Source organism: Puma concolor, chromosome A1 (assembly GCF_028749965.1).
Source record: "Puma concolor isolate L17-30 chromosome A1, mPumCon1.1.hap2, whole genome shotgun sequence".
NCBI classification, from domain to species: domain Eukaryota; kingdom Metazoa; phylum Chordata; class Mammalia; order Carnivora; family Felidae; genus Puma; species Puma concolor.
This window is the reverse complement of record NC_141667.1, coordinates 238,002,080-238,017,415: the sequence shown is the minus strand read 5'-3', so window position 1 is coordinate 238,017,415 and position 15,336 is coordinate 238,002,080. Positions and strand designations below refer to the sequence as shown.

Here is a 15,336-nt window from a genome sequence, read left to right as displayed (position 1 = left end):
CTTGGATTAAATGGGTGAATTTCCAGAAAATTACAACTTAGCAAAGCTTACTTAAGAAGAAAAGAAGGCCCAAAGACTCTTAGGACTATTAAGGAATCAGTCATTTAAAATATCTTCCCACAGAGAAAATAACAGACCCCGAGTGGCTTTATAGATGAATTCTGACAAAGTTTCAAGAAACAGATTATTACAATTTTATAAAAGCACTTCTAAGGAACAGGAAAAAAAAAAAAAGGAGCATCTGGAAACTCATTTCGTGAAATGGTATATTCTTATTACCAACACACAGCAAAGAGCAAGGGGACAAAGCGAAATCACAAGTCAGTCTCTCATAAGTACAGATGCAAAAATCCTCTGTATTAAAAACATCAGCGGGGCACCTGGGTGGTTCAGTCGGTTGGGCATCCGACTTCAGCTCAGGTCATGATCTCACAGTTCGTGAGTTCGAGCCCCATGTCGGGCTCTGTGCTGACAGCTCAGAGCCTGGAGCCTGCTTTGGATTCTGTGTCTCCCTCTTCCTCTGTTCCTCTCTCACTCACACTGTCTCGCTCTATCTCTCAAAAAAGGAATAAATGTTAAAAAAAAAAAATTAAAAAACATTAGCAAACTGAAGCCAGCACTGTGTTAAAAACAGTAAGACAAAGCCTATCTAATCCTGCCATACAAAAATAGCTTAACATTCACTATATGAACGGCTCAAAGAAAAAGTACAGCCCGATTACCTGAAAAGATGGAACGTGCACACGTGCGCGCACACACACACACACACACACACACACACACACATCTGATAACATGCAATACCTATTGATAATTTTTAAAAAGTAACTAGAAATAGGAAGGAATCTCCTTTTCCTGCTATCTCCACCAAATCTACAGCAAACATCTTCCTTTATGCTAAAACACTGAAAACATTTCCTTTAGAAATCAGGACAAAGGCAAACCATGCCCATATCACAGCTTCTATTCAACATTGTACTGGAGGTTCTAGTAAGTCAAACAGGGCAAGAAAGAGAAATAAAAAGATGTAGGAGTTGAAAAGGGAAAGTAAAATTACCATTTTTGCAGAATTAACTGGTTGAAAAAGTAACAAAGTCTACACGTAAGTTATCTGAATTAAAAAGAAAGTTTGCCAAAGTGTCTGGAAATATGATCTATATATAAAAGAAGGATAAATAACACCTTTAAGTACCAGCAACAATTAGACAATATAATTTTTAAAAATATACTATTTATAATAGTATCAAAAAGGTCGGGCATCTAAGACTAAGCATAACAAAAGTTGAGCCTTAGGGAAAAAATTTAAACTTTATTAAAAGGGGCGTCTGAGTGGCTCAGTCGTTGAGCGTCCCACTTTGCCTCAGGTCATGATCTCGTGGTTTGGGAGTTCGAGGCCCACGTCGGGCTCCCTGCTGTCAGCATATAGTCTGCTTCAGATCCTCTGTCCCTCCCTCTCTGCCCCACCCCCACCCCGCCGCTTGCACAGGCTCTCGCTCTCTCTCTCTCTCAAAAATAAATAAACATTTAACAAAGACTTAACAAATGGAAGAATATATCACATTCATGCATCTGAATGTCAATATGGAGAGATATCAGTTCTCCCCAAATTGATCTTCACATTTAATATAATGTCAACCAAATTCTTCTCACAGTTTTTTTTTTTAAAAATAGGCAAGTTAATTCGAAATCTATATGAAAGAACACAAAAGCCCAAAACCGGACAAGAAATCTTTTAAGAATAAAGAAAGCCTTAATAAAGTTTACTACAATAAAGACAGCATGGGTACTGGTTATCAGGGCAGACGATGTAAACAATGGAATAAAAGAAAAATCCCGTAAACAGATTATTGCATATAACGGGTACGTGCTTTATGACGGGTCCCTGGAGAAAGAATAAATGGTGCTGGGATGATGGTTACTATAGGGAAGAAAGGATGTTAAACTCTACCTTATACTAAACCAAGGAGAATTTCCAACTTGATTATAGAGACCTAAAAATAAAGAAAAAACATGAAACATTTCTTCTGTTTTCAGAAGAAAACAATATTGTATGGCTTTTAAGGAAACAAACGTTTCTCAAATAAGATCTAAAAAGCACGAACTGGGGCGCCTGAGTGGCTCAGTCAGTTGAGCATCCAACTATTGATTTTGGCTCAGGTCACGAACTCTTGGTTCGTGGGTTTGAGTCCCTGCATCGGGCTGGGCACTGACAGTGCAGAACCTACCTGTGATTCTCTGTCTCCCTTTCTTTCTGCCTCTCTCTCTCTCTCTCTCTCTCGAAAATAAATAAACTCAAAAAAAATTTTTTAATTAAAAAATAAAAAGCACTAAGTATACAGAAAAGATTGCTAAATTCAACAACATTAAAATGAAGGAATTAAATCCTTCCTTTAATACCATAAAGAAAGTGAACAGACAAGCCATAAACTGAGGGAAGGCATATGCCTAACACAGGGTTATTCTAACATATCAAGAAAGGGGAGAAATCAGTAAGAAAAAAGTAAACCGCCATAAAGAAAAACGCTCGTAAGACAGACAGACACATGACAGAAAACAAAAGCGAGCAATAAAAACATACGGGGTGTGGAGCACCTGGGTAGCTCAGTTGGCTAAGCACCCGACTTCGGCCTAGGTCATGATCTCTGTTTCTGTGTTTGAGCCCTGTTTCAGGCTCTGTGCTGACGGCTCAGAGCCTGGAGCCTGCTTCAGATTCTGTGATTCCCTCTCTCTGCCCCTCTCTGCCCCCCTCTCAAAAATAAATAAAAATTAAAAAAAAAACAACATACAGGGTGCTTGGGTGGCTCAGTCGGTTAAGCGTCCGACTTTGGCTCAGGTCATGATCTCACGGTTCATGGGTTTGAGCCCCATGTCGGGCTCTGTGCTGGCAGCTCAGAGCCTGGAGCCTGCTTCGGATTCTCTCTGCCCCTCCCCCACTCATGCTCTGTCTCTACCAAAACTAAGCATTAAACACACACACACACACAAAAGATGTTCAACCTTAAAAAGTAGCCAGGGAACGTTGCTGCCAATCAAGGCCACAACAGCATTCCATTGCTTAACTACAAAACTGGCAAAATTCAGACTCTGACAATATCAAATGTTGATGAGGATGTGGTGTGATGGGAACCGTCGCTGAGAGGAGGGAGAATAAGCAGAAATATTTTGAAAAGCAATCTGGCATTGTTGCGTAAACTTAAAAACACGCATCCCCTCCCAAACCCAGCAATTCCGGTCCTGCACACAAATATAAAACGCAGAATTGTGTGGACTAGCACGAACCCGGAAGGAGCCGTGTGTCCACTGACAGGAGAAGAGCTTCGTGAGTTATGGGACGTCACCACGGACCGAAAGCGAAGACACTGCAGCTATGTGCACACCTGACGAGTTCAGGCACACAGCTGGCAAAAGCTGGTCACAGATTACAAACAGTAGAATACCACTTCTGTACGGCTCAAAAACAAAACGAAATAGCACATGGCTTACGAACAAATAACTTGGGTGGCAAAAACTATTTCTAAGCAAAAATTAGTGAGAATTCAGGACTCCGAGAGGAGCCTATGGTAATGTTTTGCTTCTTAAGTTGGATGGTGGGTTCACAGCTGTGCCTTCTAGAAATGTTATTCTGCAACATTAAATATTAAATGAAAGGTTTATTACTTTCTGAGTAATAAACTGATCAGAGGCACTGCCTTTCTGATCAGTCATGAAAAGAATCTACTGAACTGAAATCAGCTGCAGCATAATCCCCAACCACTGTTACCAGTAACATCGTTTTTTTTTTTTTTTTGCCGGAGTGATGTCGAACGAATACACTTTCTACCTTTACATGGCATCCTTCAGATATTCTGCAACAGACTGCAGTTTATTTTTTCTAGTCTTACACCATGTCTAACATGAGGCGGTTTCCAATTTTATACAAATGTTGCAGGCCACTCTTCAGAATGCTTTCTTGCTTATCAATGTCACCTGCAGAACATAGCGTCCCACGCTGAACAAAATACTCGAGTACGCTGAAATACACTGGGGTCTGCCACCTGCTCCACGCAACAGGCAGACGGGATATCGTGGGAAAAGTGGGAGCAAGGCAGGTGTGTGTGGGAGAGGAAGAAGGGGTCAGAGATTATTGGTTGGAAATGGGACAAAAGGAGAAAGAGGCAGATACTGCTGAAGGGAAATAGGGTGGTGTGATGTTGTGGTATAAAATATATATTTGGTCTTCATCCCTGCCTGCATAATAAAAAAAATGAGAAAAACTCCGCATACTCTAAATAATCTGAGAGTCAGGGACAGCCTAACCTCCTCATAGGGATATATAGGGACGAGGGTCAAGGGTCAGGCTTTTAGACGACATTATGGAAGTGCTTAACATTTTCAACTTTGGTGTAGGGGCTAAGACTATCTTATTTTCTTGAATCTAAGAGTACGCTAATTGTTAAAAAAGAAAAAAAATATATACCTGTGAGTTTATAATAGCTAGGAAGGGGGCACAGTTACATCATTAAACAGATAGCAAGAGATATGTTTCAGAATTATTAAAATAAGAAAAAAAAAAAACCGCTGCATCATCTACTAAAATTAACCCAAAATGAATCAATGATCTAAACCTAAGACTTAGGGGCGCCTGGGTGGCTCGGTCGGTTGAGCGTCCGACTTCAGCTCGGGTCATGATCTCATAGTCCATGAGTTCGAGCCCCGCATTGGGCTCTGTGCTGACAGCTCACAGCCTGGAGCCTGTTTCAGATTCTGTGTCACCCTCTCTCTGCCCCTTCCCCGCTCATGCTCTGTCTCTCTCTGTCTCTCAGAAATGAATAAACATTAAAAAAAAATTGTTTAAAAAAATAAATAAATAAGCATAAGACTTAAAACTATAAAACTCTTAGAAAAAAACATAGGGAAAAAGCTTCGTAACATCAAATTTGGCAATGATTTCTTAGATCTGACACCAAAAGCACTGCCAACAAAAGAAAAAATAGATTAACTGGACTATATCAAAATTAAAAACTGTGTATCAAAGGTCATAATCAATAGACTGAAAAGGCAAACCACACAATGGGAGAAAATACTTGCAAATCATATGTCTGACAAGGGATTAATATTAAGAATACATAAAGAACTCCTATAACACCACAACGAAAAAACCAGACAAGCCAATTAAAATATGAACAAAGGACTTGAACTGATATTTCTTTGAAGATATACAAATGGTCAAAAAGCACATTAAAAAATGTTCAACATCAATATGGAGGTTCCTCAAAAAATTAAAAATAGAACTAACCTATGACCCAGCAATTGCTCTACTAGGTATTCATCCAAAGGATACAGGAGTGATGATTCAAAGGGGCACGTGCACCCCAATGTTTACAGCAGTGCTTTCAACAATAGCCAAAGTATGGAAAGAGCCCAAATGTCCATTGACTGATGAATGGATAAAGAAGATGTGGTGTTTATAGACAGATAGATACATACATACATATATACATATAATGGAATATTACCTGCCAATCAAAAAGAATGAAATCTTGCCATCTGTAAAAATATGGATGGAATTAGAGTGTATTATGCTAAGCAAAATAAGTCAGAGAAAGACATGTATATGATTTCACTCATATACTTGAGTATATCATTCAGAAAACAGATGAACATAAGGGAAGGGAAGCAAAAATGATATAAAAACAGGGTGGGGGACAAACCATAAAAGCCTCTTAAATACAGAGAAGACACCGAGGGTTCCTGGAGGGGTGTTGGGTGGGCAGATGGGCTAACAGGGTGATGGGCATTTAGCAGGGCACTTGTTGGGGTGAGCACTGGGTGTTACAGGTAAGTGATGACTCACTAAATTCTATTCCTGAAATCATTATTACACTGTATGTTAACTAACTTGGATTTCAATTTTAAAAAAATGTTCAACATCATTAATCATTAGGCAAATGAAAATCAAAACCACAGTGAGACACCACCTCACACCCAGGAGGATGGCTACTATCAAAAAATCAGAAAAGAACAAGTGTTGGCAAGGATGCGGAGAAAAGTGGAACTTTATGCTCAACAGTCCGCAAGGTAGGAAGGTAAGATGATGCAGCCACTGTGGAGAACTGAATGGCGGTTCCTCATGAAATTTAAAATGGAATTTCTATACAATCCAGCAATCCCACTTCTGTGTATATATGCGAAGGAACTGAAAACAGAGACTCAGGCAGGAATTTGTAGACCCAGAGCAGCATTATTCACAACAGTCGAAAGGTGGAAGCAACCCAAATATCCATCAGCGGACGAAGGGACAGACGAATGTGGTATACACATACAATGGAATATTATTCAGCCTTTAAACAGAAGGCGACTCTGACATTGGCTACATGATGCGCCTTAAAAACATTGTGCTGGGGCGCCTGGGTGGCGCAGTCGGTTAAGCGTCCGACTTCAGCCAGGTCATGATCTCGCGGTCCGTGAGTTCGAGCCCTGCGTCGGGCTCTGGGCTGATGGCTCAGAGCCTGAAGCCTGTTTCCGATTCTGTGTCTCCCTCTCTCTCTGCCCCTCCCCTGTTCATGCTCTGTCTCTCTCTGTCCCAAAAATAAATAAACGTTGAAAAAAAAAATTAAAAAAAAAAAAAAAAACATTGTGCTAACTTACAACAGGGCGAATACTGCAGGATTCCACTAATATGAGGTACTTGGAGGAGTCAAATTCATCGAGACAGAAAGCAGAAAGGGGGCCAGGGGCCCGGGTGGGAGAAGAAGCAGGGAGCTGTTTACTGGGGACAGAGTTTCGGTTTTGCAAGAGGAAGAGTGTTCTAGAGACGGATGGTAGGGATGGCAGCAAACAATAAGAATGTACTTCATACCATTGACTGGCACACTTAAGCACGGTTAAGATGGTAACTTTTTTTTTTTTTTTTAATTAGAGAGAGAGAGCGTGTGCATGCACACGCATCCAAGGGCAGAGGGAAGAGAAAGAACGAGAGGGAGAGAATCTCAAACAGGCTCCCTGCCCAGCACGGAGCCCAACATGAGACTCGATTCCACGATGCTGGAATCGTGACCTGAGCCAAAATCAAGAGTTGGACGCTTCACCGACTGAGCCACCCGGGCGCCCCAAGATGGTAACTTTTATGCTGTTCTTACTACAACGAAAAATAAACCGCATCTTACAATGTTTAACGGAGAACGAGGATCATGCCTCCAGAAGCGCGGGGCCACCTGCAGATAATTTTCCACTTACTGGGAACAACTGGAAAGGGGGCAGGCTCAAGGCGGGAACCAATAAGCACCGAGGAGAGCGACAGTACCCTTCAATTCCTTGGACGGCACGGGTCCGAAACGCCGCCTGAGCCGGAACGAGGTCTATGGGGAAACTCCATCAGACAGTTGATTCACGTTCAGTTTACCACGGCTAAAAACCCGGGAGTTTTTCCCACGACCTGCCACCAAGTCTGTACTCCTTCTCTACGTGTGCTATCAACTCGAAGACCTATCGACAAGAAATTCCGCGTCAGCTTTGATGTTGTAGCTTGTCAAGGCAGTTCTGAATCTCAAATGATCACCTCTGGCCCTGCTTACCTCTGACAGCCGTATGGCCCCTGCAAATCTAATACGCATGCTTCTCATTCCTCAACCGCAAGGAATTCATTGGCCACGCCATGCTCTGGTTCAGATAAAATTCTCGTAGGTGTTAATAAGTCACTGATATATTATCCTTACTCTGCGAGTTCTCTCGGATACACCCCACGGTGTTCCAAGAAAAAACAATCCTTTCCGAACATGTAGCAGAATAAGAAATGGAGCATAAAGATGCAACCCTGTCATTCTTCTTATGGGCTTTAATGCCATTTTTTTACAAAGCCTTGGGCTTTAGGGAATTAACTCCTTGTCCTTAAGGCTAGAAGTGCCCTTAAAATGAAATCATCTAGCCACTTGGTATCTTAATTAGTGGCAAGAAGAGGCAAGCCCTTTGTGAAAGTCAAGGCATTCTCCCGTTTCTTGCCTTCTGGCACTCCTTCTGTTCTCTATACGACTTGCAAAATTATTTTAAATTCTTTCGAGACTGCGTCTGCAAGTCCCCTTAGCTCAATGCACATGTCTGCTTGTGTCTGAAACTTGAATTAATTCAAAGCAGTTTTGGACTCAATATTGTTTTCTTGCAACTCTCTTGTTCAAAATGGCTCTTACAGAAGAACGCCATATTAAAATAAGAATTGTCCTGTTTGGGGACATTACACTATCCTCCAAGCAGTGGCTCTTTGCTCTTCTTTTTGGCCCTTCTTTGCTCTTCCGATTGTCCTGTAAACAGGTAATAGTTTAAAAACCAACTTCATAATTGTGGTACATTTTAGCCTGAGATTTAGCTTTTTGCTTTAAGTATTGCTCTGAGAGGATCCTGGCGCTCTCTTGCGCTAACCCTTACCTCAGGGTTCAGATCCCCTGAGCAATCTAAGCTCAGCTCCTTTCCTGGGGATGCTGCTTCATCAGATACCTCCCGCTTTTCCCTCACGGGTCATGCCTAACCTCCCTATACGTTAGGTGCCAGCTCTATGCCAATTACCCCTCACCCCGCAGGGTCTATTTGATTCTGTATTTCAGAGTTGTGTCACTCACGGCCCCATGGACGCAGCCAAAAAAGAGCTGTCTTCCTTCCTCATATTTGGACCTCTTCCAGAATTCTCTGTTCATGGAGCCTCCGTCTTTGATTTCCCTCTCTCACCCCTGTTATCCAACTGGCTTCAAATCCTTCCAGTTAAGTCTCCAATAGCTTCTGGAGTCTGCTTCTCCGAGCCCCCTAGGGCCAGGACCTTTGTTCTGGCTCTCACTATCACTTGACTACATATTTTCGGGGCTGAGCAAGGACACAAGTTCGAAGATGGAACCCAGAGAAGCTGTCTGCCAAAGGCTAATGAGGAAATGGGTTGGGGCAGAGCTGCCTGAGAGCCAGGAGGACTAGACTCAACTCCTGAGAGGAAGTGTGGCAGCAAAGCCCAGTGTAAACACCGCCAGTTAGGGGCGCCTGGGTGGCTCAGTCGGTTGAGCGTCCGACTTCAGCTCGGGTCATGATCTCACAGTCTGTGAGTTCGAGCCCCGCGTCGGGCTCTGTGCTGACAGCTCAGAGCCCGGGGCCTGTTTCAGATTCTGTGTCTCCCTCTCTCTCTGCCCCTCCCCCATTCATGCTCTGTCTCTGTCTCAAAAATAAATAAACGTTAAAAAATTAAAAAACAAAAACACCGCCAGTTAAAACTACTCAAGTCACAAACGGTGGTCTAGCAAATGAGCTGGGATCAAAAAGTGTGTGTCGGCAAGAGGACTGCAGAAACTGGGAGCGAATTCTAGAAACAAAAACGTTCCAGACTCTTTTTCTCGCTCCCCTTCCTCCTCCTCCCGTACTTACCACTGCCAGCACCTTGCCACGGTCTCAGACTTTTCCGAGACTCTACAGGCTTTTCCTTCTGGCTGGAATAACCTCGTCTTTAGTTTTGCCTTAGTTCCCCTGGGATTTGAAGGCCTTGAGGGCTAGAATGTTGTCTCACTCACTCCCGGCTGTTTCTCAGATGCTGAGGACAGTTCCTGGTACTTGATAAAAACTCAATAACTACTTCTGACTGAAGGACCTGTGAGCGTCCTTAGCGTTCTCGACAAATATATTAAACGAGATGGAAAAGGGCTGCCGAAAGCTGACAGGCAAACTGCCCCTTTTATGTATTTTTTCAAACCTGGCTCCTCCGGGACTCCCTGCACGAAGCCTCTCCCAGCGTCCCCAGCCAAGGTCCAGGGGCTCTCCCTCATGGGCCCCCGCTGGGCGTGTGGCTCTGCCCCAATATGCCTTGTGCCCTACCTCCCTACGAGATGGGCAGGGCACAAGTTCCGAAGGAGGGATTTAGTCAGGTCTTCCCGGTCATTCCCAAACCCCAAAATGTGGAAATGTGGACCCGCAGACCCATGCTCTCCTTCCGTGGCTTACGCGTTTCCACGTTACTGGCTGGGTCTAACTTCTCTGAAGGTTAATGGAAAGACAGCTAATTGATCGCCAATATCTCAATTCTGTCATCTTAATAACCGAGACAGATTATGATGAAGGCCCAGTCAGACTGGTTATCCAGAAACTCCTCCGTTATTCTGCAGCTGACAATAACGGTGAGATGAAATCAAGTCCAAAAACCAGAAATGACCAAATCACGTTAGAAAAAGAGTCACAAATAAAGGTGGGTTTGGAGCCTTTTCTCATTCCATTCATTCCTTCTAGTGCTTCTCAGGTGCTAGGCAAGATTCTAAGTGCCAAGGATACAAAGATGACTGTAATTTGACACCTGCACTCAGGGAGGCACAGTCTCAGGGAGAAAGAAATCGGTGACTGACGTGGTATTTATAATCAAAGTTCTCAGAGAAGGAAAAGAAGATATTTCGCAAAGTATGTGTGGACAGTTCACTGCACAACATCGACAGTCACGCTTACGGCTAACTCATTACAGAGATCTCTCATTGTCCTCCTACTTCACCGATTTTCTTAATCTTGAAACTCATGCTTCGAATCCAACTATTGAAATCGAAACCTTTTCAGACCTACAGTGCAGGGCACGATGGGAAAGATGGGCAACGCGGTTCGGCTTTGACAAAACAAAGGAACAAACAGAGGCATAAATGAAAGACGAAAGGAAGAGCGACAGCTTTTCTGAAGCGAGACAGGTTGGAAGGCCTGTTGTACAGTAATCTTGTTTCCTCCTCCAGAAAACAGGGACCAGGCACTTTCCTCAAGGGATGGTTGTGAAGGCAGGATAGGCTCTCACTTAGCTGATAAGAGAGAGCTTGTCGACACTGTGGTCCTAGTGGCTGGCAAAAATAAAAAAATAAAACGAAGACTAAAAATAAAGTGGAAGGACTCCGGTACTGAGAGGGTGACAGTCCTGAGAGGTCCACGCGATGCAGGTCAGGAAAGCCACCTCCCCCCTCCCCGCCCCCCCACCCCCCCCCACCCCCCCAAGGACACGACGTAGCACTGTGCTCCCCTACCTGCCCCGTCTGATAATGTCTGGCAAACTGGCTAACCACTCGGTGGTCATTTGCAAAGTACTCCATCAGAATAGAAGGAACTTCAGCGAAGTCAGTGGGGCACCTGGTCCCTAAAATGGGGGGGAAAAGAAAAAAAAAAGTTGGCATGAATCAAATCAACATATTTATCTTTCTTTTTATGTACTCTTTTAAAACTTTTATGTGTACTTCTGATGAAGGTATGATAAGATTTAATTCATTAAATCAATATTTTACTTCTATAAAATTATTGTACATATTTGCAGAAAAGTTTATTATAATCCCATATATTTTCCTATATATCAAAAGTAAAACAAAATATTTGCACAGCTGGATAAAACACCTTGTAAAGCCATGGCTCACACCCTCTACAAACAAATCTGTCTTCAGCTCTGCTTGGCGATACAGGAGACAAAAATTAAAACATTCTTACAATTAATGTACCATTTGTATTTAATTTGCTGAATTCCACCACCAAATGATTTTATCCTTCACTTATTTGTTTGTTGGCTGGTTCTATTCCCTATGCTGTAATTTTCATCTCCATGATTTATTTATTTTCTAAAATTTTTTTTCATGTTTATTTTTGACAGAGAGACAGAGAGAGAGAGAGAGAGAGAGAGAGACAGAGTATGAGCGGGGGAGGGGCAGAGAGAGAGGGAGACACAGAATCCGAAGCAGGCTCCAGGCCCCGAGCTGTCAGCACAGAGCCCGACGCCAGGCTCGAACTCATGGACCGCGAGATCATGACCTGAGCCGAAGTCGGACGCTCAACCGACTGAGCCACCCAGGCGCCCCAATGATTTATTTATTTTCTAACTGGAAGCTAATACCTCTAATCGTTTCTCCTATTTCGCCCATCCCCCCACGCCTTCCCCTCTGGCAACCACCAGTTTGTTCTCTATGTTGAAAAGTCTATTTGTTTTGGGGCGCCTGCGTGGCTCAGTTGGCTGAGCGTCCGACTTCGGCTCAGGTCATGATCTCACGATTCGTGGGTTCAAGCCCCGCATCGGGCTCTGTGCTGACAGCCCGGAGCCTGGAGCCTACTTCGGATTCTGTGTCTCCTTCTCTCTCTGCCCCTCCCCTGTTCACGCTTTGTCTCTGTTTCTCAAAAACAAATAAAGGTAAACAAATTGAAAAAGAAAAGTCTATTTGTTTTTTAGATTCCACATATAAGTGAAATCATCTGGTATCTGTCTTTCTGTGTCTGACTTATTTCACTTAGCACAACACTCTCTAGTTCCAACCATGTCGTTGCAAATGGCGAGTTCTCCTTCTTTATGTCTCAGTAATACTTCATTGTACACATATGTATATACCACTTTTTCTTTATCTATATGCTTCATTTGTTTTAGAAGTATTTTTTTAAACCACTGTTTGCTCCTTGTAACAAAGTCAATCCTCAGTGAGAAAAGCAATGTTTTAAACTTAAAATTACTTAAAGCAACAAATCCCGTAAGAACTTTGTGGTGACATTTTATGATGCCGTCCAGCTCAACTACAGTTTTTTCAAATATCCTCTCCTTCCCCCAAATACTGTATTTACAAAGTTAGTTAATAAACACTGAATGACAGGGGCGCCTGGGTGGCGCAGTCGGTTAAGCGTCCGACTTCAGCCAGGTCACGATCTCGCAGTCCGTGAGTTCGAGCCCCGCGTCAGGCTCTGGGCTGATGGCTCAGAGCCTGGAGCCTGTTTCCGATTCTGTGTCTCCCTCTCTCTCTGCCCCTCCCCTGTTCATGTTCTGTCTCTCTCTGTCCCAAAAATAAATAAACGTTGAAAAAAAAAATTTTTTTTTAAATAAATAAATAAATAAACACTGAATGACAGCAATTTAGTAGGTGACCTATAGCTGACCATACAGGATAGTGAGCTTCTTAGAGATGAGACAACAGAGAGGAAAGTCTACACAGCATATCATCAAATATGGCCACGTTACCAGCATGAAAGGCTGTCATTTTATATAGGGGGAAAGCATAGGAAAAATGAAAAGTACCTTATCATACTTTTTAAACAGGCTATAATGTGTTTTCTAACTGATTTTGGAGACAAAGAGGCAACATTCTTCCACTTACTCACTAACTCTGTGCTCGGTACTGAAGACACATGTATTTATTCACACAGCCAAAAACTTAAATTCCAGGGGCGCCTGGATGGCTCCGTCAGTTGAGGGTCCAACTCTTGATTTCAGCTCAGGTCATGATCCCAGGGTTGTGGGATCAAGCCCCAAGTCAGGCTCTGTGCTGAGCGTGAGCCTGCTTAAGAGTCTCTCTCACTCCCTCCTTCTGCCCTCTCCCCGACCACCCATACTCTCTCTCAAAAAAAAAGAGTGTCCAAAAACTTCAATTCCACATAGAACATGATAAAATGAAAAAGGTGCAAACTCAGAAGACATTGGCATAAACCTCGGTCAGAACTGTTAGCAAGGGAGGAGAAAAATGTACGATGATCAGGTTGTGTAACAACTGGAAGGGCCAGGTGAGGTGACCTGCAGTAAATGACCAGCGGACAACATTAAACGACCGGATTTTGTGAATGAGGAGCCTTTTTCCCCCCAATCTAAATAAACAACATGCTTTTTTATTTAAAAAAAAAAAATTTTTTTTTTTTAACGTTCTATTTATTTTTGAGACAGAGAGAGACAGAGCATGAACGGGGGAGGGGCAGAGAGAGGGGGAGACACAGAATGGAAGCAGGCTCCAGGCTCCGAGCCATCAGCCCAGAGCCCGACGCGGGGCTCGAACTCACGGACCGCGAGATCGTGACCTGAGCTGAAGTCGGACGCCCAACCAACTGAGCCACCCAGGCGCCCCACAACATGCTTTTTTAAAGGATCGTTGTTGAACAGAAGTCCCCCCTTCATGGCTCACCAGTGACGTGTTGGTAACGAGTACGTCCCAGCATAGAATGCATGGCATGTCCCATTTCATGGAAAAGATTTTCCATCATTCCAGGAGTTAATAAAGTTGGTAAATTCCTTGAGGGATGGGGAAGATTCAGCATAAGAACTACGACTGGGAGCTGGTAGTCTCCGTCTTCCTTTAATCTGCCTCCACGGATTGTAAAATGGCAGTCCTTAATGAGATAGAAAACATAATTAGACGAGAAAGTATTAGGTAATCTGAATATAAAATCACACCAAGGTGTGTGAGTTCCAATCTTAACTTAATTCTGTTCTCTTTAGTTAGACACTTTTCCGAATGCTTCTTATTTTGCTAAAATTTTAAGTTTTCTAAAACACCAGTAATACCTTGAGCTTGTGTTGATTACTTCATTCATTCGCTCCAAACAGATCTATCGAGGCGACGCTATACCAGATGTTGGAAACACAGTCATCAGAGTTTAGATCCACACCCTCAACTGTCCACGGGCAGGTGGGAAGGGACGGACATTGAGCTACTATTTGGGGTGGGTGGTGCCATTAATGTTTACTGAGCTCCTTCCACGCGCGTCAGGCGGTGAACTAGGAGACACTTCTCACACCTGTTGTCTGTGTCACTCAGAAGTGATGAACTCTAAACCGTAACCGTCACAAAGCAAGGAATTTGGAGTAACTTCCTCCAACGGGCTGAGAGTCACAGGCACTGTATCACTTATTCTTCACAATAACCCCATGAGGCAGGCATCTCATTTTTCAGAGGAGGAAAAGGAAAGCGAAGTCACGTGCCCAAGGACACACAGCCAGGACTGCTGGGATCTGAATCTGTGTCACCTGGACTCTGGCCCCACCTTTGACACCTACATCAGATTTGCCTCCGTGAGCTTCTCTCCCCCCTGTCAAATCCCAGAGCAGCCCCCCCCCCATTTCATATGCGCATAGCTATTCAAATGCACTAGAAAGTGTGAACCGCTATTCAAATATAGGGCACCACGATCTCTGTTATAACTTAAAACCTCAACTCTTGACATTTCCCACCAAATTACCCGAAACTGCTGAGGCTAATTAACCAGCAAACCTGGAACGCGGCGAAAGGAAATGAACCTCACGTTTTCTTTACAAGGCGTGAACTGGTGGCTGATAAGGTTTCCATGTGGGCATATCTTCTATAATTCTAAACTAAGACCCTTATCAAGTATGAAAAGTAGAAAAGAGCTAAGGCTCTAGTCAGGATGTCTGGGTTCAGGGGTGCCTGGGTCGCTCAGTCAGTTAAGCATCCGACTTTGGCTCAGGTCATGATCTCACAGTTTGTGAGTCTGAGCCCCTCGTCGGGCTCTGTGCTGATGGCTCAGAGCCTGGAGCCTGCCTCGGATTCTGTGTCCCCCCCCCCCCTCCCCCCCCCCCCGTCTACCCCGCCCCCACCCATGCTCTGAGACTCTCAAAAATAAAATAAA

The 15,336-nt window shown here is 43.5% G+C and overlaps 1 protein-coding gene across 4 annotated transcripts in view; it reads right to left on the bottom strand.

The window, feature by feature from the left end:
* Positions 1–15,336, bottom strand: part of MIPEP (mitochondrial intermediate peptidase) — a 162,333-nt gene that overhangs the window by 89,908 nt on the left and 57,089 nt on the right. For all 4 annotated transcript variants that reach the window (XR_015254115.1, XM_086715155.1, XM_086715156.1 and 1 more), the window contains exons 13-14: positions 13,875–14,079; positions 10,989–11,098 (exon numbers count right to left, since the gene is read on the bottom strand). Coding sequence is in view for 3 of the 4 variants with exons in the window: in XM_086715155.1 (XP_086571281.1) it covers positions 10,989–11,098; positions 13,875–14,079 (315 nt within the window). In the remaining variant the exon portion in view is untranslated. The remainder of the gene's footprint in view (positions 1–10,988; positions 11,099–13,874; positions 14,080–15,336) is intronic.